The 22,997-nt window shown below is 32.8% G+C and overlaps 3 protein-coding genes across 6 annotated transcripts in view; all 3 read right to left on the bottom strand.

Moving 5' to 3' along the window:
• LOC140816561 (2-oxoisovalerate dehydrogenase subunit alpha 1, mitochondrial-like) overlaps positions 1-21,435 on the bottom strand; it is a 29,415-nt gene extending 7,980 nt beyond the window's left edge. Inside the window, exons 1-9 of one of the 2 annotated variants that reach the window (XM_073175909.1) lie at positions 21,065-21,435; positions 16,924-17,061; positions 16,299-16,481; positions 15,974-16,131; positions 15,771-15,870; positions 15,568-15,679; positions 15,326-15,465; positions 14,745-14,930; positions 14,453-14,654 (exon numbers count right to left, since the gene is read on the bottom strand). In XM_073175909.1, the coding sequence (XP_073032010.1) occupies positions 14,487-14,654; positions 14,745-14,930; positions 15,326-15,465; positions 15,568-15,679; positions 15,771-15,870; positions 15,974-16,131; positions 16,299-16,481; positions 16,924-17,061; positions 21,065-21,334 (1,455 nt within the window). In that variant the 5' untranslated portion in view covers positions 21,335-21,435 and the 3' untranslated portion in view covers positions 14,453-14,486. Of the gene's footprint in view, positions 1-14,338; positions 14,655-14,744; positions 14,931-15,325; positions 15,466-15,567; positions 15,680-15,770; positions 15,871-15,973; positions 16,132-16,298; positions 16,482-16,923; positions 17,062-21,064 lie in introns of those variants that run through there. The other variant, XM_073175908.1, reaches the window with a different exon arrangement.
• LOC140817256 (probable indole-3-pyruvate monooxygenase YUCCA11) lies at positions 1,183-2,751 on the bottom strand. The gene is made up of 4 exons (XM_073176896.1): positions 2,146-2,751; positions 1,790-2,023; positions 1,528-1,650; positions 1,183-1,359 (listed from the first exon to the last, which is right to left on the bottom strand). Exons 1-4 carry the CDS (start codon positions 2,749-2,751, stop codon positions 1,183-1,185), a joined length of 1,140 nt encoding a protein of 379 aa, XP_073032997.1.
• Positions 8,053-11,427, bottom strand: LOC140816377 (F-box protein SKP2A-like). 3 transcript variants are annotated; one of them, XM_073175601.1, is made up of 5 exons: positions 11,298-11,427; positions 10,733-10,982; positions 9,397-9,745; positions 9,172-9,313; positions 8,053-8,612 (listed from the first exon to the last, which is right to left on the bottom strand). In XM_073175601.1, the coding sequence occupies exons 2-5, from the start codon at positions 10,957-10,959 to the stop codon at positions 8,239-8,241; spliced, it is 1,092 nt and encodes a 363-aa protein (XP_073031702.1). In that variant the 5' UTR covers positions 10,960-10,982; positions 11,298-11,427; the 3' UTR covers positions 8,053-8,238. The 3 variants fall into 3 exon arrangements, with proteins under 3 accessions (XP_073031702.1, XP_073031703.1, XP_073031704.1); XM_073175602.1 differs by lacking the exon at positions 11,298-11,427 and adding an exon at positions 11,091-11,291; XM_073175603.1 differs by lacking the exon at positions 11,298-11,427 and adding an exon at positions 11,248-11,265.
• Positions 21,436-22,997: the final 1,562 nt, after the last annotated feature.

Here is a 22,997-nt window from a genome sequence, read left to right as displayed (position 1 = left end):
ATTAATGAAAAAAATCAAGGGATTGCACTGAATTTTGGTATCGATAAAAAAAGGTAAATTTTACATTACGAAATATATAATTTACATTTTTTAAAATAAAATAAGATAAATGCTATGGCCAATCCTAGTGAAATATTGATTATTGTTTGCCTATGGGCTATGGTTTCCGGGCATATTAGAACGAATGACTAAAAAAAAGCTTCTCATGAATAAAAAATAATGTTCTGAAAAATGTTGTGTGTGAAAGCCTGTGAATGAAACTTCAAGCTTTTTAAGTTCAATCAAGATTAATACGAGTTCAAGCATAAAAAATAATGTTTTAGATTTAAATTATATTAAATAAATTACTGGAATAAATAATGCATGAATATAATAAATTTAAATGTAACATATTAAATTTTGTCAGATTCTCATTCACTCTATTATATCACTCATCTCTCATATCAACATTAAAGCATTAGCCTTAATATCTCTGATAGATTATAGAGTGATAATATCTACCGCATATGCATTATCGCTACACTTAACTATCAAATAGTGTACATTGTTAGTAAAATTTATAATTCACGTTTCTCTTCTTCTTGCTCATCAATCTTGCTTTTTAAAAAAGTCGCACTTAATCATTATTAATTGCTAGCATGACTAACTAATAAATCGTTAATTTGTGTCCTGGTCTTATTATCATCAATTTTATTTTTTTTTATATAAAAAAATAGCACTTAAACGTATTTGACTACATATATATATATATATATATATATATATATATATATATATATATATATATATATATATATATATTAATTATATGATCAACCTATATATGTTTGACCATTTTTTGCCAAAGTGAAACATTCTAGGGAAAAGCTTCAAACTTAAGCGATGTTTAATTAAGCTTTATAGAACTATATGCTAAAAACCGTATATACTTTATTATTTTTCCGTAAACCCAAAAAAAAACTAATAATATTAAAACCGCGACCATGCCCGTTTCCGTCACCGTTGTTATTTCTGTGCTGGTTTCAATTAAACGAAATGAATGTCACTATTAGATAGGTTTGATCGATATATTTATTTTCTCGAAATCAATTTCGGATGAACGAGAATTAAGTTAATCTGGAAACTTAACTCGCCTTAGTCACTTATTCAACCCCTTTTATTTGTATACATAACTGAATACAGTCAATTTTCATGGCTCAATAGCGCATTTATATCATGCGCTATGGCTATGGCGTCGTTTGATATTCCGAACAAACCGCTCCTTGAAAATCCAGCGCTGTAAAGGCCGTTTTTACCTTTCCAATGATCTGGGGCTCGCATTTTGGGCATTCCATTTGCTCGGAAAAGTGCCCCATCATCCTGTACACACATGGCAACAATAACGACCATATTTTTAATATCGTCCAAAAATTCTTGAAATCTAATAAATAATTTTTTGATTTAGAACATCTATATTTTACACTACGATGCAAAACATCAACCCCCCTACGAATGTATGAATACATAGACTAGCGTAGAATCAAGTACCTTGAGCCATTTGGCGACGGTGCTCTTGTAGCCGGTGGCAAAAATCACGGAGTCGAATGTTTTAGTACTTCCATCTATGAAGTCAACATGATTTCCATCGACTCTTTTTATGGACGGGAATACCTACCAAGTTGTCACGTAAAACGAAAACTTCACGTGGAACTTACCGATGAATGATGCGGTCCTTCAGTTGAAATATATTAAATTAAGATAATTTTTTCTCCAAAATACATGTCGTGGCAAATATTTGCGCCATTTTTACCTTTATTTCTCGACTTCGAATTTTGCCGATAGTCCCAACGTCAATTACAGGAGATCTACCCGTTGCCATTTTGAGATAAAAGGGTCCCTTGTCTGGCCTTTGAATCCCATAATCAGAAAGATTGCCATACTTCAATTTGCTTAACATGAGTACAACGTTGTCCACTATATTTAAAGGCACGTACTTCAATAGAACCATCCCGACTTGTACCATCCTCTCTGTAAGAATGTGAACCTGCGAAAACCAAAATCGTATATATTATATCTTATTTAGATGAATAATAAATAAATTCTCTTTTTCTTATGGCCATCCATCATGCATGGAGTAATATATATACTAATTGCTATTACACTTACAGGACTTCTAGCAACAATAGAAGCGTGAGCACCGCAATTCCATAAATCAAATGCGATTTCCATTCCAGAGTTACCACTTCCCACGACCAACACACCCTTATTCTCATATTTCTTCCCATTTTTATAATCACTAGAATGCAACACATCCCCGGAAAACGAATCCAAACCCGGAATCTGAGGCACAAAACCCTGACTGTTCTCACCCGAGGCGACAACAAGAAACTCCGCAACATATTTCTCAGTCCTGTCCAAAAGCGTGTTTTTAGCCACAACGGTCCACTTCCCGTCGAAAGAAGCGACCTCCACTTCACGATGGTAAAATGGTGCCACATTGTAATGACTGACATAGTCATCCAGGTACTGGATGAAACTGTGTTTGGGCACGAATGTGGGTGCACTGGGAGGGAAGGGCATACTTGGGAGTTCACAGAACTCCTTGGCTAAGTGAAGCTTCAGCCTGTCGTAAGCCGTTTTCTTCCACAGAGAACCGCAGCAGTCTTCTTTTTCTAAGACGATGTTTGGTATGTTTTTGAGGTTTAAGCATGCAGAGGTTGCCAATCCTGCAGGACCTGCGCCTACGATCAATACTACAGTTTCTTGATTCATTTTTTGTGTTTCTTTATTGATTTATCCCACCCTTGTTACGCTATTTATATAAAACAAAATACATTTGGAGAACATTTTACATGTTAAGAAGATGACTTTTTTGTTTTATTTCAAAATTTTCATTTTGACCAAACAATGATTATGGAAAAAAGTAGTCCTTTTGTTCATCCCTCCATTTGTCATTGTTTGTCGATTAAACTTTTCATATTTTTAAATTTATCTCTCCACAACTTGTAAACATAAAATCGCTTTTATTCTTGGTTTTATAAAAAAAAATCGCTTTTATTACTTTACAAAATCTTTTGATTAAATTATTACTTTCCAAGTTTTCCTATTCAATATTATCTGAATAAATTATTGCCTTCCATATACAGTATTATTTGATTAAATTATTACTTTCCATATACAAAATTATTTAATTAATAATTTGATAGATCTATTGTGAGACAGTCTCACATATTTATATTCGTAATATAAATCTACCCGATCTATATTCACCATGAAAATTAATATTTTGACAAAAAAATAGGGCAAACTATTAATAACTATTCATCCTCAAACATAACTTTCTTTCCGGTACTCCTTATTCCCCAAAGAGTGGGTCTCATGTAAGACCGTCTCACGGATCTTAATCTGTGAGACGGGTTAATCTACCCAAATTCACAATAAAAGGTAATACTCTTAGCATAAAAAATAATATTTTTTCATTGATGACCCAAATAAAGATCCGTCTCACAAATACGACCTGTGAGACCGTCTCACACAAGTTTTTGCATTCCCCAAAATGTTTATTTGAGTTCCCTAATCTTTTAAATTCTCCAAAAATATTATCAATATTTATAATTATGGTATGCGACATTGTTATACATATCGAGTCTATTCTTAAATGAATATAGCCCAAAGACATGCAACTACACAAAATTTTCAGTATATATATTATGTTTCAGATTATTGATTTTTTATATCTTTTTTAAATGGCTCATCATACTTCCGTATAATAATTTTACAGTTTACCTCTTTGATCGGAGTGTCGCCAGGTTGTTTCCACCTGATTTTATAGATTGATCCTCACAGTCTTACCACAGAGTCGCAACAGATGTTTCCTGATATAGACTCCTTCAACGGCACCTAGCACAACTTGTTTCATATATTGAAGAAAACTCTATTCTTTCTGGTTAAATTTCCTGAGCAACTTTTTCAAATATTTCTGGTATTTTAATAAACTCATTTCTAATAAACAATTTTGAATTATGTGTATTAAATAGAGCATGTGAAATTTTATAGGTAATAGAATATGATCTATTACTCAATTTCATCGATATTTTTTTCTTGAAATTTTGATGCTCAAAGTTCGGCCGAAATCTCGATCTGCCAAGTTTTAGGTAATTTTTGATTAAATTACTCCTACAATTTTCTCTATACAGAGATACCTAAGATAATTCCTAGTATTGAAGCTTGACATTTATCCATTCTTTTATCGCATATACCAATATCAATATGTGAATCTATTCATTCTTTAAAAATAGCTTTTACCATAACATGAATTGCTCTTATATGAATCAATGACATGGTTTGTGCTACTTTTATCTGGAGTTTTTATAATTTTTCTTTAATTTCTTCAGAAAGAATTACTTGCATATCTACCCGGTTTACCATAAGTTCCATTAAGGATTTTCATTTCCCTTCTAGAAACTTTATAGATTAGATTATACTTTCTATTTCTTATGCCAAGATTTCCTAAGAATTTTTCTACCCGTCTTACAGAGAATTCTTGATATCTCTGTAGGATAATATTTTCTCTCATGATCTTTTGAACCATGTTATGATATATAATTGTTTGGCTAAAGAAACTAGACAAATCTTCACGTGTTTCGTGTCGAAACACTTCGTTTTCAGTCAGATTCCGATTCTGTTTATCATATTCTTCCTAACTTAAGACTTTCTCTTCTTCATGTATACTTTCGTATGAGGCAATATCTCCAAAATGATATACTTGAATTAGATTTTGGTAATACACTGTCTTTTTAATATCTAGGTTTGGATCGAAACATTTTATTCGTGTTCTATCATTTTCTGGACAATTATTTGAAATATGACCTCCTGCTTCACATGTCTAACAATTATAATCTTTAAGACTTTCAATGGCTCAGTTGTGAGCCCTTCTGAAATTTTTCTTTATAGGTGACCTTCACTTGCTTCGAGATGTATTTGATGATAACATCCTTGATGGTCCATTTCTCTGACCAAATTTATAAGATCTGACTTTTTATCTAGACCATATTGTTCTTGATTTTCAAGAACTAATTCCACTCCTGACATAAGAATAAGATCTGAAACTCTTTATTATCTCCCGTCATGCTTTACTTCCAATAATTTGTTGGAAGATTTTTTTTTTACAACATAAAGGAATACGTTTATTAATACCCCTTAATCGTTTGTAATTTTTTTGTAATAATGGCATATGTCACCATTATGTCAAATTCTTTTGAAAAAAGAAGCTTTATTGCCAAAATATTTGGATTGTCAAAGACATATTCCTGAATTAACTCTCTCTCCAGAGACTTGGCATTTTGGCGAAGAAAATTTGTATTGATATATCTTTTTCATCTCCTGAATTACATCTATATTTATTGAATAACATAATATATTCATCCACTAAACAGATGTCATGTATATCAAGACTATACAGAGCTTGAATGTATTTTTTTCTTCTATTTGTCTTGATTGTTAAAATAGTTTACCTCTATAAATTGTGCTTTAAATAGGATAGTCATTCTTCCGACTATCTCACTAAGAGATTCTTCGGCTGGGACTGACTCTTTGGTTTCTACCGAAGTCATGTCCCTGCAATTTTAACTGATCCCATACGACTCGGTTATAAATTTTAATGAATCATTCTCTGTTGAGCTCGAGTGTTCCTACTGCGATTCTCAAAGCCAATGTCCAATCATCTATGAGATCTTATCTGTTTTTGAAGTCTAATACAGCAAGGTTAAGCATAACACCATAATGATGTATATGTTCTAAAACCGATTTTTCATAAAGTATTTGGTGCAAGGGAATTTGACTTCTCCTTGATCTGGTTCTCGCTAGGTTTGGTTCTCCACTAACATGAAATTATATTTGGTATCCTCTCGTTTTTTTATTATGTGATCTCATACTTTCCCTTGGTGGTTCATGAGAAGATAACCATGTCATTGCAGGTTCTTTACTATCAGTTGTGTTCATCTTTAGATTTAAGACCTTGAGATTTACAAAAGATTCTGTAGGGTCTTGGAGATCATCGAGACTAATTCTTTCTAATTTTGTCATCAGATTAATTTTTTTTCCCGAGACATTTTTAATTAGATTGATTATTTTTCTTCTTCTGTTAAATGTTTTGGCATCACCTTGATCGTCCCTCTTTTATATAATAAGGATTCAGTATCAAAGGATGGTGGTAAAATTCTTACCGAAGTTCTTTTATTAGAACTTGTTTGTTGTTATAAAGTTTGGATTTTTTTCAATATATTTTAATGTTACAAGAATTTCTTCTTGTTTTTCAAGGGTTTTTTTCCCATCTTTTGTGGTGCATAATACAATACACTGTCATAATTTTGTACTGTCTTTTGGATTTCCCTAAGATCTTCAAAGATCTTAGAGAAATTCAATACTATTTCCAGGAACCTATTAAACTGAATCATAATTTTACTTTGGATTCTGATAAGTTCCATCTTGCTCTTGATATCTAATCTTTGTTAGAGTTTCTTGTTTCAAATATTCTAAGGTATTGAATAACTCTTGCAAATAATTAATCTCGAATATGTATTCGGATCTATATTATTTGAGAAAATTCACCTCCTCAAACATTTAGTTACTAAGTAATAATATTTTTGTATGTTTGAACTAATTTTACACCTGCTCCGATACCATTTCTGATACATGTAAATCAATCGATCAAAATAAATGAATATAAGGGTATTTTTGTAATTTTAGGAAGTTTAGAGAAAGTTTTTTTTTTTTAATTAGGGATTTATGATAAGTTTATGTTTTGGTTTGAGGATTTATCTCCAAATTTCCCTAAATAATATTTTTTATGGGCTTAGTTGGCTCGGAGATCTGTCTCACAAAATTATTCAGTGAGACAGTTTCACAAAAAATTTTGTGTTAATTAATATGATCAACAATCAAGGAAAAATAAAATGCAATTATGCATTTAAAAAAAATAAATACAACTATGCTGTGAGTTCTCTTATTTACTAATTCATGCTTTGCTTTGCTTACCACCGATAACTGATAATATATTTATCATTGGAAACGTAAAATTAAATTGTTGTTAACTATTGTTGGAGTGGTTGGTTAAAAAATATTTAAGTTTATGTCAAAGTGACCCTAAATTCCTAGTGGCGATTCCATTAAAATGTATATCAGTGTAAAAAGGAAAATCAAGAATTGCACTGAAATCCCTAAATTCTTAGTGGCGATTCCATTAAAATGTGTGTGTGTGTCTCTCTCTCTATATATATATAAGGTAAATTTTATATTACGAAATATATAACTTGCAAATTTTTTTATTGAAAAGAGATAAATGTTTTGGCCAATCCGAATGATCCAACAAAAATCCTATTGAACTTTTTTTCATTATATGTGGTTTAATATGGGAGCTTAGTATTAATCTATTATTATATTTCAAGAAATACTTTTTGGAGTAATTAATTTTGGTGTGGATAGAGAAGTTTTTTTTTTTAAAAGCCTAAAACCTCTCTTCTAAATTAATGATTATTTTGACATTATTTAAAGTAATTCGTATCCTTTATTATTTTATTTTTTGTTTATCTAACATATGTATTATTATTTTTTCAATTTGGTTTAGATTGTAAAAACTGAAAATATGAATTGAAACACATTCTCATTGATTATAGAATAGGTCTCATGTGAGACCGTCTCACGGATCACAATCTGTGAGACGGGTCAACCCTACCCATATTCACAATAAAAAGTAATACTCTTAGCATAAAAAGTAATACTTTTTCATGGATTATCCAAATAAAGATCCGTCTCACAAAATACAACCCGTGAGACCGTCTCACACAAGTTTTTGCCTTGATGAGTGTGTCTCATATGAGACCGTCTCACGGATCATAATCTGTGAGACGGGTCAATGATACCCATATTCACAATAAAAAGTAATACTCTTAACATAAAAAGTAATAATTTTTCATGGATGACCCAAATAAGAGATCCGTCTCACAAATACGACCCGTGAGACTGTCTCACACAAGCTTTTGTCTAACATTATATATACACAAACATATAATATTAAAAAAAAATCCTTTACATAATTTTTTTATTATTTTGATAATTCTTAAGATACTATCGATAGTAACCATTAATCACACAAAGTAGCACAAATAATATTTTTCCTTAAAACACACTAATTTTTCTTGATTATACACATGCCTGCTCATTCTTTCAGCCAATAGAAATCTGGTATTTTCCTTACGCAACTTAATGAGCTAGGTGCGGCACGGCCTGTGCGGGACGGTGTGTCTGAACACCACACGCGCAATGCACTGATGTTAAGTTCAGACAGCCGCTTATAATCAGGGAATGGCGACCAGGGCATGTATGAAGAGCCGGAAATGAGTCGCATAAGGCCTGTACAGCTGGAGGCGTAAGGGCGGTGCACTGGCTGATGTTCAGGTTTGTGAGGCCTTCTTCCTCCTGCCTGTTTTTTCTAGCGGATGTCCACATCTCGTGCTTGTTTTTCACTCGCCTCTGTGCTAGAGAATACATCGCTTTATCGGTGATGTACTGGCAATAATACAAGCCCAGGGATCTTAGGTGAAGGCAGTTGTTTGCCAGTGCTATCACGCTCTCGTCTGTATCCCATTACAAGAATTGCGTCAAGGACTCAGAATTCAATTGACTGACTGAGGGGGGATACTTGTTACACTTTGGGGTAAAACTAGATATGCAGATCAAGTTGTCGGGGTGAAACTCGAAATTAATTTCCAGAACAAATTGACCGATATAATCATGCTTGCACCAAATTAACAAACTCAATTTTGATCTTTAATTTGGGTCAACTTCAATCTCAAAATGATTCATTTTTTTAACTTCTAGCTGAGATTGGAGTAGGCTTAAATTACTTGAGCTATAGTGCAATATCCAAATTACGATTATGATTCAATCTTCATTCCTTGTGATGCCTAAGCAAAACTGGCATTCTCAAAATGATTACTCATTAAATCTGAGGATTTTTTGTTTAAGATGACGACTATATCCACTCATCCCTCGGTAGGTTTGTCTTAGTGTAAACAAAAGCCAATGAAGTTATTTTCATACTTCAAACTAGTATCATCAAAGCAACTTAACTTTTAACCAATTGTGCTCGAGTTATTAACATAACAACCTGAAGAACGAAAAAGAAGGGTGTACCTGTTATTAGAACACATCCACACAAGTCAAGAGCTCTGAGGCCAGGGCAACCATATGCTAAACTCTTTACCCCTTCGTCACCAACACGATCACACCATCCCAGAGTCAATGATTGCAAATTATTACAGTTGGATCCAATCGCCTGCACAAAATAGACACACAGATTTCAGAGCCAACTTAAACATCATAAGATGAGTGGGTACAGAATTCTAAAATTTATTATACCTTCAAAGCCCTATCAGATGCTGCCTTCACACATCCACAAAGATTCAAGGATTTCAACTTCCGACAAAACCCGGATAAATATCCCACAGCGGAATCACTGAAGGCCGAACAACCACTTATGTTCAGCTTTAAAAGATTTGGGCAACCATGAGCCAAGGCATACAACGATCTATCTGTTAGTCTAAAGCTTTTACTGAGATCCAACTCTTGCAGGTCACTACAATATCGTGCGATTGTTTCAACAGCATCATCTAGGAGCTGAGGTGAATCTTGCCGAAGGATTAGAACCTGGAGTGTGCTGAATTTGGGAACTAGTGATAGCACAAGATCATTCATGCCTTTCTTGCACCTAATAGGAAAAAATCCAGTTAACACTGGGTATATTAGTTGTTTTTAATCAAAACTACAATATAGTTCATGTTCCTTTCTATAAATCCGAAATAAAAGATTATCGAGACATGAAAAGTTTATGAAAATCACATTGGACACTAATTATGAAATTAAAACATATTTATTTTTATTTTTTTGAAGAGGAAATTAAAACATATTTAAAACATGTATATGCTGTATACACTAAAAAAAATATGAAATTTGTTTCATAAATATCTTTCATCCAGTTATTCTTGTGGATGAACTTAAATTCATCCCCACAACTGCAAATAGCACTTGTTAACTGACAAAAACGAAAGAAAATGATATGTACCAATCGAATACCAATTCTTAGCTGCACACAAATGCTCGGTGTAAAAGAGGTTATGAATTCTCCAGTTAAAAGAAAACAATAACAAACAAGTTTGATCTGATAATAGACTGGTGGCAAGTATTCGGTAGAACACATTTACAATCCACAAACATGAACTAAAACAGAGGAACTCCATCTCAACTCTCAGATAGGTCTGATAAGTGGTATTTATAATATACAAACTGTTAATTGGAAACAATCTCAGAATAATAACGGGGTTTCGAAACACGTCCCCGATATTAGATATGCACAAATATATTACTAACGTATTTATGTTCTACAGGAAAAAATCATTCAAACCTCACAGAATCAGCAACAAATTTTCCTACTCTCTTTTCTTGTTACCCCCATTACGAGACTCAGTCAACCCATATATGATATAGCCAACTAAAATTGGTCAGATCATTCCAACAGAGATATTAACGACAATTCTTACTTCAGATAAATAATTTAAAAAGACACAGAAACACACACCACCGAGTCATGCACAGTCAAAACAATACATCAGAGTTCCGACAAGAAAGCCTGCAGAGTAGAAAATATGATCAAAATCATAGCATAAAACAGAAAGTATCAGGTCGAGAACGCATATACCAGGACAAGGAGAGATGAGTATGGCCCCATGAAATGGCATCTCTCCAGCCATGACAAACCCCAGATGCCACAACGACCGTCTGATCATCCACCATAGAAAGAATCCTCAGCAACAGCTCCGCTGGAATATCTTTCCACTCACTCATCTTTAATCCTTCACATGGACCGCCCATTCCCCCATCAATGTCATCCTTAGCACTCACACAGCCAAAATCACGAAAAACCATCGGTCTCCTCTGCCTTATTGCTCCTATTGACACAAAATAAACAAAGGATATAAATTTCAAATCAATAGTTATAATGAACGAAAATCAATTCCCAAGAAAAATACTAAAATAGTTCAGCAGTTGTTAACAACATTCAGGGGTTTTCAAAAAAGGGTCCTCCTCCTAGAAATCTAAGTCTGTCCCCCACTTCTTTCTTGAAAATTACTTCGCAAGATATAATCTTTTTAATTTAACATGAAAGGGGTGATCACAAGTAACATGATCGTGATGAAAAAGATATGATTGTACGAAATAATTGAAGGTTGCCCAGTTCAGAGTGTTTGTGCGTGAGGACTCACACAGAATCATGAAAGTGCCTGAAAATCGGGACGAGGCAGAGGAATACTTATAGACGGAGACGAGAGAGGAGGGCCGCAAGCGAGTATTTGGTGGGCAAATTAAAAAAAAAAACGCCGTGTCAAAAGAGGGGAATATGGGTGGTGTGTATTATTATTATTATTATTAAAACTTTAATTTGATAATAGAAAAATAGAATTTTTCATTCTACACTTTGATTTAAAACAACTTATCTCTATTATTAAGTATAATCTATAAGAAAAGTAATTTTCGTTTAAAAATAAAAAGATAAGTTTCAAATTCATTAAATACAACAGACGTGAAGTCAAAAAACTCATAGACAAACATACAAGCATGGATTGATTTCAAATAAAGTTATGAGATTTTCTTTCATATTATATATACATATATATATATATATATATATATATATTTTAATAGTTGTTTTATTATATGATCGAGATTGATATTATGCTCTTAAATCTTTCTTTTTCTTTTAAAAAAAAAATAACGGATTCAAATAAAGTTGCTTTAATCGATTGGACCCCCACAACATCATCTTTAATCCTTGATTTGAGACAAATTTTGACCCTTGATGTGATTAATTTTGCATTCTAGTGAGAAGGGTGTGCAAGAAAAAGGTGAAGAAAAAGAAGAGGCGATAACTTAAAAGAATAGATTTCTTGTCATATATTCATATCTATCTTTTAGTTCGATTTATATTTAAAATAAAAATTAATATTTTTAAAATAAAAAATAATAAATATATATCTCACGAAATTTGAAGTTTTGAAGAGAGAAAATAACAAAATGTCTCGCTAATGGTTTGCAATCGATTGTTCTCCAATAATGCATTAATATTCGACCTTATAATAATTTCAGGCACGACTCTACGAGATGTACCATCAAAAGAACAGGAAAGAAAGAACCAAAATGAAATGTAGCATCGTTGTTTGAGGATAAACGAAGCCGCGCGTGCCTTAAAGTAATAGAATTTGTTAATGGCGTTCGAGATTTTTTTTAATGCCCATACGATAGGATAGTGGGGTTTATTATCTTATACTTGTCTCTTTCTCGTTGGATAAAATTAAAATAAATATTTTAATTTAAGCAAAAACTTATGTGAGACGGTCTCACGGGTCGTATTTATGAGACAGATCTCTTATTTGGGTCATCCATGAAAAAGTATTATTTTTTATGCTAAGAGTATTACTTTTTATTGTGAATATGGGTAGGGTTGACACGTCTCACATATTAGGATCCGTGAGACGGTCTCACATAAGACCCACTCTTTAATTTATCGACTATACCAACGTTGCATGGAGTGGATTTGCGGATCGCAGCACTTTAGTGCTTATCTGTGGTTATTGTCGATGGCACCAAAAAAAAAAAAACTGGAGAATTTATTTGCGAGTGAATTTGTTTTGAAATTTTCAGCACATTAAATACAAATTACCCGAAGACTCGTACGTACTCTCCCTCATCAGAATCATACGGGTATGGCTGTTTTAATGTCATTACAAAATTGCGAATTGGTACAAACTTTGTCTAAAACTTTCTCTAATTTCCAAACCAGAAATCCAATTAAATATCATGCATGCAGTTTATTCCCATGCAAACATCCTCTATATTCTGATCCTAGACTGAAGAAGAAATTGGAGACGAGATACAGAGAAGAAAAGGGCATGTCATTACACTAAATCATACATATTATAACAAGATAGATATTATATGAAGAGATGATTTGATCACTAAATGACATCATTTGATTAGGGCTTCGGTGAAAATAAAGAAAGCTAAGGTTGTCGAGAAAATTTCTTGTAATTTCAATTTGTTCACAAAATAATTGTGATTTTGAATTACAGTACCATGTATATCATATGCGAGCTACAGTCGATCAATTATTGGGTCCAAAAACAGGCTGAGCACTGTCGATTTGTTCGATAGGGTGGTGGTGTCTTTTACAATTATTTACAGTGTCCTATTTGGAACCAACCCATCCATTAAATCTTTATGTACTATGTTCCAAGTTCTGTTGTATCTTTGATTGGTTTTCGTCCAGATGCATTCATGACATGACCTCAATAATGTTTAATTAGAATATTAATAAAAATGAAAAAACGGAACCTTTTTTTATCCAATAATAAATAAACTATAGAAAAGTTCGACTATATGTAATATATGATTTGAGACATAGCCAGCATGGTTATCTACGTTTTCGATATTTTTTAATATTATGTTAATATTTTTTTGTTGTCATATCAAACACTAAGAGAAAAAACAAAAGTCAAAATAAAACCATAACTTATAACATTCATTTTTTAATCTTAGAAAATTGATGCCACATATGATATATGAACATGAAATTATTAATTGAAAACTCGTGAGTACGTAAATTCTTATTCTCCAAAGCACCATCTTTGTTTTTGTCTCATATTTGGAATTGACAATATATGAGATGTGTTCTTGTGCTTAACCTTTCCTCTTCCTTCACTGGAAATTGTGTAGATCGATACGTACATCATATCTTGAAATGTCTTATCCGAATCGTCAAATTCATTTGAAAAAATAATTTCGGTAAAGCTTAAAATGATAATAAATAAAATCAACTTGAAAGATAATAATGATATTTTATGATGAAAAGATAGCGACGTTTGTTTAGAAATTTCTTTGATATCTTCTTCATCCCTAATTCACTGTTTGATCTACTACATCGAGAATTTCTAGATGTCGAACGATAAGATTTTTTGTCATTGAAAAGGAAAGCAAAACAAGAAATTAGAAATTGTATAATTGAAATATTTAAAAATGGAATCGAAGAAATCGATGGCTAAGCTGCCAGCAGGGTTATGAGAGATCACTTTAGTCTAATAAAAAATTAAAAAAAAAAAAAAGAAATAACTAAGTTAGGGTAAAGAATAAATATAAAAGAAATGGAGTTTAAAAATCAATGTTTGGAGCATGAACAGCACTGTACTTAATTCTATGTTAGTACTTTTTATTACTCCAATTTTATATTGTAAAATTTTTCACAAAACTGCGGTTGATGGTGAACAAATGGGGGTCATTCAATAATAATGAGATAGGAATTTTGTTCCTCAAATACTTTAAATTTATCCTCATAGATCCCCCGAGGCCAGTAATTTCTCAATCAGACAGACAGCCTTGTATGTTACAAGCCAAATAAGGGTCTAAACGGGTACATCAACCGGGAATTCCTGGGGATGTCTCTTGATGGTTTGTCTGAGTGACATCTCTTGTTCACTGAGATTTGACGGTATTTCATGGTACACATCGCTGAATAATTCTGTAAGTGACGGTTTCTCCATTTTGTCCGCCACTTGAATCGCGTTCAATACCTTTCATTTACATTGATAACAAGTTATGGGGGTTAAGTATAGAAGCAGAAACAAGAATGAGGAAACGTGCAACTCTGTTGGTTACAATACCTGTTTCCTAATGCGTCCCCGGAGCTCGTCTTCCTCTCGGTCAGTCCACCATCCGTTTCTCTGAACCCATTTTCTGAATCTTCCCATAGGGCTTCGAGTTGTTCTCCAGTGATCAATTTCTTGTGGTGGTCGATATTTGGTGGAGTCATCAGAAGTCGAGTGGTGGCCTACTCGATACGTAAGGGCCTAGAGTACATCACAACTATAGAACCATTAGTCATTTCAATTTTGTATCGGAATTTATCTGTATACATGGAGAACAATAAGATCCATTTGCAATGTTTCAAGCTACGGACATCAAAGTATCAAAAAGGGCGGGGCGGGGGATCGAGAAGGCATAGGGAGGCAAGGTAAGCCAGCTCAATAAATTTGGATGAAGAAACACTTGTTTTAGAAAACTCCATTGTATAGCTCTGTTCTCATATTCACGGCAACACAATAGACCCAAAGGCTCTGCCCGACCCAAAATACTTTTCATTGAATGAATTTCCCATATCCCCTTTTCACTTGTAAAAGGGGATTATCACTCCCAATCTCCTACCGAAACAGCATCTAGTAACACATTAGAGCTTAAGTTTCACCTCAACAAGTATTGGCCTTTGTTCTCGTATCACCATTTCACGAGCTGCACGAATAGCACTATAAACAGCTAGAGCATCATTTCCATCTACACGAATACTACGTATTCCATATGCCTGTCCCTTTATCACTACGCCATCGCCTACCAATATCATATAATAAAAAAAATCAATTATCATCCAAGAAAATGAACTTGTTTATCTGAGTTCTGTTTTTAGAGTGTGTAAATATAAAGAGAATGTACTTCGAAATTGTTCGGATATAGGAGTGCTGATGGCCCATCCATTGTTACGGCATATAAACATAACTGGAGCTTCCATAACTGCCGCAAAATTTAGACCAGCATGGAAATCTCCCTGCCAAACGTTTTGAAGCCTCCTAATATATTCACATCCCGTATTTGCATTTGAAAATTTTCATAAAGTTTTGAACTTTAATGAGTTTTACCTCGCTAGTGGCACCATCTCCGGTAAACGCGACCACACATGCTTTTTTGTTATCCATCTTTAGCGAGTAAGCTACACCAGCAGCCTGAGGAAGTTGCGTTCTATCAACACAGAAACCAAAGAGATTTTTTAGATGAATGTGTTCTTGGTTATATTTTAATCTTTTATTTACAATCTTCGTTATCTAAAGGCAGGACAACTCACGCAATAGGAGATGAAATTGTGATGTAATTAAGTTTCTTGGAACCATAATGAATCGGCATTTGCCTTCCTTTCCCATGATCATCTTTGGTTCCAAAGCATTGGTTGGCAAATTCTTGCAGAGTGAAACCTCTCCACAAGAGGATTCCAGGCTCCCGATACTACATTAAATTACAGATAAAACTCAGTAGATGAAAATATCAAGATTAATTATTTTCAAAATATAACTTGAACACCATCTCTGAATTTTTTTTAAAAAAATGTTCTCACAAGGTTATGGCGTGTTCGCTATATTGCTTTTTCACTGATTTAGGCGTAAATAATTTACCTGAGGTAACACAACATCATCTGGCGTAAGGGCAGCAGCCGTTGCAATGTTAATCGCTTCTTCACCCGTTGAGGTCAAGTAGAATGTTATCCTCCCCTGCCTTTGTGCTTCATAGAAAATAGTATCCAATACTTGAAGGGTTACCATGTTTTCATAAATCTTCACAGCAGTTTCTTTGTTAACCTAATGCATTGTTTATTAAAAAAATATAAATTTCCTTACAAAATTTCACAAATACCCAAATGCAAGACCTTTATCTTCACTTCCATACCTAAAAAAATAAATAATCGGTGCCAGATTGTAGAAGGTTACGGTTAGATTGCATTTTGCACCATCCCTCTCAGAAAAAAAAACGCGCCAAAAAACAGACATGAACTTTATAATGCAGCATTCAAGGCAACCATTCATAAAATACCGAATGCTCAAATCGCCCTCCATGACATTATACTTTGTTGAGGAATTTTCTTATTTTCATTTGAGAGTTCTAGAAATGATATAAACATGATCGAAACAAACTGTATGAACAACAATCATTCGCTTAGATACATGAAACAACATCGAGAACCCAACTGCAGTGATGTATAATAAAACATGGCTGAAAACTTGAGGCAAAATTATTATATACCTGTTCATACATGCTGTTTGCAATTGGATAGCCATCATCATCAAGAACCCGATAACAAGGTATTCTCTTTTCCGGGTACTCTGAAATGAACTTCATCTCGGTAGTAAATGTAACCCTTCCACCAGGGAAATCTAGGCCCTGCTAATATATTTAACAACAATCAAGAAAATGATGACAAAAAAAAAAAACTCCATTTGAATTGGTGCAGAATAATCGTTCGATCCCGCCGTGGGCCGGAATTTCAGATTAACCAATGTTAAAAATATTATGGAATATAGAGTCATGTTTTTGTGAATAAAACTTGAGGTGGACGACCACCTCCGGCCACCCTCATTGTCATTGGCACCACCACCTAAAATTAAATTTTAAAGTTATAACTTTGGGCACTTAATTTTCCTTCTTATCCCACTAATTCATATATCCATTTTTCATCACTCATCAAATCAAATTCTAGCATTAGTTTAAACTACAAAATTAAAAATAAATAAATAAAACACTTGTTCATGAAATGAGCAAGAAAGCAATACATGCGACTGAATTATTTTCTCAATCACGACAAAATTGTATAACATCATTGATCACTAACATCCAAAAAACATCGGACAAGTAAAACTCACCTGAAAATTATTAAGATCAGTAATCTTCTTCTTCTTCTTCTTCGTGATTACACGAATATGCATGTTGTTTAGCTTTGGTTGATTCAAACCGAGAAACGCAAGAATGGGATGCATGGATTTTGCCCACTAATGGTGAGTTGGGAATTGAAATTAAGGCGCGACAAAACCCAGATTTTATGGGGTTTTTCAGTATATTTCTGAGCAAATTCATCTTTTCAAGGGGGTCGAATTTGCCAGTTTCACAAAATTATTAGTGCTGTTTAAAAAGAGAGAGAGGGAGAGAGGGGAACGGAGGAGAAGGAATTTAACTTGCGACGCTTGCATTGGAGTTTATGAGGGTAGAGTAGATGCTATCTGTGGGGGCAGTGCCCTCACAGGATCTCAGCCATTAATTTTACATGGTGATTAAATCTGGGCATTTGATCACTTCATGGGCTGTATGTGCGTTTAAATCTGGGCCTTTGATCACCTCATGAGGACAGTGCCTCACAAAGTAGGGTGAAATAAACCGTTTATGAGGTGGCAACAATCAATGAAATAAATAAATGTCGGACAAAGGTCACGTACGTGAACCAATTACGTGGTGTCTATCCGAAATCTTAAAACGATTTTTGAGATATATATAAAATTTTAAATATTTGAAAACAATTTTTTTGAAATTATCATATTCAAAAAAAAAAAAATTTATATATTTCGTCATGTTAGATAGTTTATTTTAAAATTTGTATTCAATGATTTTTAAAAAGGTTGATCCGATCCCGACGAATTCATACCCACCAAAAAAAATTATTGTATATAGGCATATTACTTAATATAAATTATAATTGGAGTTTTGCCAAGTTAAAATTTATGGTGTACAAAGAGAGAGAGACAAACAATTACATTTTCATACCAAATATATCATAAATTTGATATTTTATAATTATAATTATAATTATAATAAAACGTAGTAATTTTATATCAAAAATTCTATGCCACCAAACAAATTAATTAACCAAGGATCCCAGCAGGTTTGGAGTCATTTTCAAACCATAAAACATCTTTGTTTTCTGGAAAATTTGTAAAATAATATCAGTCTAACTATTTAATTAAAAAAATGATTTCTTCGAATAGGTCATTTTTTTAATTAAATAACTGACCAAGATTAAGATTTAAAAATAAAATACCCCTTCATTTTCTGAGTATAAATGATAACAAAAATGACATATAAGCATTTTTCCAAATTTTGATATTAGCAAATGTTTCTTCCTTTATAACCTCGAATTAGCATATCAGTATATCTACTATCTGGACATCCTAGCTAATCTATATTCGTTTGTCACTATGCATATATTAATAATGAATCCACGTTTTTTTTTTAAATAAAAAAAAAGTATTCCCCCGATGAATTGGAGAAAGAATTGATACCATGTATTAACTAGTGATTATGAGACAATTTATGCTAAACGACAGAAGATATTATGTCCAAATAGCCAAGTAGGGTTCATAGAAAGTTACGTGACTTTATATATATACGCATCAAATTAGACAATAATCAGAGAGTACAACATGAAAAAAAACATTTAAAACAATATTAGTTTTGTAAATATTTCTAGTTTCGGTTACGTATGCTCAAATTATCAACTTAAAAAAAAAAAAAAAAAAAGTCACATTTATTTTGCCCTTAAGTTTTCTATACAAACTTAAAGAAAAAGGGATCGGACAATAGACAATTTGTGTGAACAAGTGCTGCCTGAATTTAATTTAATAATCGCCCACGAAACTACATTGAATTTCCCTACTGTAATTCAGTTGGTTGAGTACATGTACATTGACTCGTGTTTTAAGTAGGGGGTACTTGTCACATTATGTCTGCTCCCATCAGATTTGTGGTACTAAATTTTATAGTAGCCAGCCTCTTAAATCAAAATATATTAAATCCGTAAAATGTGAATTAAAAAAAAAAATTCTTGAAGTTTGATGTGACCTAATAGCTCTACTACACAGTTATCTGGTTAAGAATCGAAATAAATCGAGTTAAATATTATTAAAATTTAAGATTTGAATTTTAATCGAATTAAGAACGTTCGAGCTCAGTTCGAAGCTCGAGAATTTTAAATTTTTTGTTCGAATACGACTCAAAATGAAATTCGAGTACACGTTCGGTTCGAAATATATGAACATATCCACAAGCTATTCGAATTCGAAAATTCTAAACGTTAGAAAGACTCTAGATGTATATATATTTTATATATAAAAATATTATGCTTCGCGAGCAGCTCGTAAACTATCGAACAAAATAATTAAGACTAAATTCGGCTTGAAAAAAATTTAAACATGTTAGAACTCGGCTCAAATTTAATAAGTTCAAACACAAATCAAATGTTTGTTGAATCGGCTCGAACAATTCACAAACTGGGCTCGATTTATTTACAAAACTATATCATGTGCAAGAAATACACTACCTGAAACTCTTTCAAAAAGTAATAATATTCATTCGAATTTATGACAAACTACCGCCATGGGTCACACACATAAATTAATAATGTACGCCCGATCAAATTTCACCATAAAATTATTACTACTAGAGAAAAAGAGACGTGTGGTAACTGAGTCTACGTGGAAAAAGTAGCTCTGTCCAGAAGTTTTTATGATAGATTATAAAATTTTTACGTTAATTAATTTGGTAATTCCCGAATAAGTATTGTGTTTGCAGCCTTACCTATATTACATTTGAACAATATTTTCTATCTATTTTTATATAGAGTAATTCTCTTGTGAGATGGTCTCACGAATCATTATCTGTGAGACGGGTCAACCCTACCGATATTCACAATAAAAAGTAATACTCTTAACATAAAAGTAATAATTTTTCATGGATGACCCAAATAAGATATCTGTCTCACAAAATACGACCCGTAAGATTGTCGTACACAAGTTTTTGCCTTTTATATTTTCATTAATGAACTAAGTTTTACTTTCGGCTAGCAATTAAGACTCTTTTTGTTTGATTCTAAATAAGGGTGCACTTGAAATCCATAGAGATCTTAAATTCACCTTAATTAATTATTTACACTTTGATTATATAAAATATAATGAATTTCAAATAACATCGTTATTGAGTCAACTTAAAATTTATGTTAATTAACATGAAAAAATGTTTTTGAAGTTTATGGTTTTAATACTCTAAACAAAAAAAAAAAATATTTGTAATTTATATATTTTAAATACATAAATCCAAATTCAACCTAATATTATTTCAAAATTTTAAAACTCATATCCTTTTTACATCTTTCACTATATATAATTATGTATAATTGCATAATCACAAGTGTTGGTGGCAAGTATCATATCAAAAATTCGCCTCATCGGACCAAGCTAGATTTATGATTAACTATGAAAAAAGTCCAAAATTTTATTTCTAATTTGCCAAAAATATAATTTATTTCTCCCCATTTGAATTTCCTTTTAGGTACGATCTTGCACTGTTCAACAAGAATAAAATTAACTAGCTAAAGAAAAGTACTCGTGCAGACGTAATTAACCTGGTTTTCTTCATCTTCATTATCCGTGTCAGGCACAGACTCCACTTGTTCTCCGGCTCTGGCTGACTCATACCGCCGGAAAGCTAGAATTCCGGGAAGTTTATCCCACAAGTCTGGCGACTTTCTCCGATACTCGCCGGCCATGGATTTGTAACAAGAATTGGCATGAAAACAAGAAATTGAGAACCTGCTTTCCAGTTTCTCTAAGGAGCAAATTTTTGCCTTCAATAGATGTGTAATGTTTCTTGATCTTGATAACAAAGCAGCCATTGAAATCAATTTATGTAGTAATATAATATCTTCTCAATACAGAGAAATCAAAGATTAAGTAAAACTAATATTATGGCACCAAGCTAGTGTGTGTTTTTTGTAATGTCATCTTGATATATATATATATATATATATATATATATATATATATATATATATATATATATATATATCAATATTAATACAACGCCGAGTGATCATCATAAATAAGGAGGATACCAGCTTGACAATAAATACGTATTTGACAAAATTAATTAGGCATGCCTTTTCATAAAAACAAAGCTTGATTTTTACTTGGTCTATACATTATAGAATGAAATACTATTTTTGTTAAGATACATTAATATTATACTTCAATTTGGAATAAACGGTTTTAAAAAAAATGACCTGTATCTTTTGTCCAAAGCATAATTTTCTGATACAATTTCGAAGCTTAGAAAATTAGAAAAAGGGAAGAAAAAATTATTTAGCCAAAATAATTTATTACCACCGCACCCACATATATACATGACCGATGTGATACATTCTAATTTCCTATTCACCAAAACTAATAAGTGGAAAAAAATATAATATTTTAGAGGGGAAAGGAGGCCAAGCCTCGTACGTATCGTCCATAGTATTGAACTGATTATGGGTGTTGGCATTAGGGTTGGCCGATTTCCCTACTGCTCGATTGGAGGATTTTTTTAAATCTCCGAAATAATTTGAAACGATTATGAGGATATTATCATCAACTCTGAATCCCTCCAAAAAATAATTATAACAATGTATTTTTTTTTTTGAAAATATTATTATTAATAATATCATTAATGATAATAGTATAATAATAAGTTCAGGTTCGGGAAACTCCAGTACCCGCCTCCACCCAGCCTCGTTAATATTTTTTAAACGAAGATAGTGCGAGATGGAGATTTGATCCCTTGAGTTCTGCAAACCCAAAAACGGGGATCAAGACGGATATAGAGGAAAGAGCGGGAATTTGGGTATTAGGATGAGGACGATAAACCCGTCCATATCTCAACCCACCCGGTCCTTTGCCATCCCTAGTTGGCGCCGTATCAAGCTAGGGAAGGTAATATTAATACATCATGCGGGTACCTACCACAATACTCGAGTTATGATTCGGTTGTCTTCCTGCTTCAATACAATTAAAATTAATCGATATATTTGGATGCTCGTACCTAATTAAATTTTTTACATCATTGCTAGATATGTTAAAAGGTTTCACGGAGCAGGCCAACTTAACTAATTTTGTATGTAATTTCAGGACAAGTCAGCCCATAATCCGCTGCAACCCACCGTTAGATAAAAAGGGATGGGTCGGAAAAATTCTAACCTAATCCACCTATGACATATGGAAGGTGGGCGAGCTGATCTAACTCATCTGGAAATTAATTATTCAAAACGGATTTATTTATTTATTTGTTATTCAAAATACACAGAGCTATATCATTTAAGGCAAAAACTTGTGTGAGACGGTCTCACGGGTCATATTTTGTGAGACAGATCTTTATTTGGATCATCCATGAAAAAGTATTACTTTTTATGCTAAGAGTATTACTTTTTATTGTGAATATGGGTAGGGTTGACCCGTCTCACAGATTGTGATTCGTGAGACGGTCTCACATGAGACCTACTCATCATTTAATTGGAGCCTTTAATT

This window comes from Primulina eburnea, chromosome 16 (genome assembly GCF_022965805.1).
Source record: "Primulina eburnea isolate SZY01 chromosome 16, ASM2296580v1, whole genome shotgun sequence".
NCBI lineage: Eukaryota > Viridiplantae > Streptophyta > Magnoliopsida > Lamiales > Gesneriaceae > Primulina > Primulina eburnea.
This window is presented reverse-complemented; position numbering and strand designations above follow the sequence as displayed.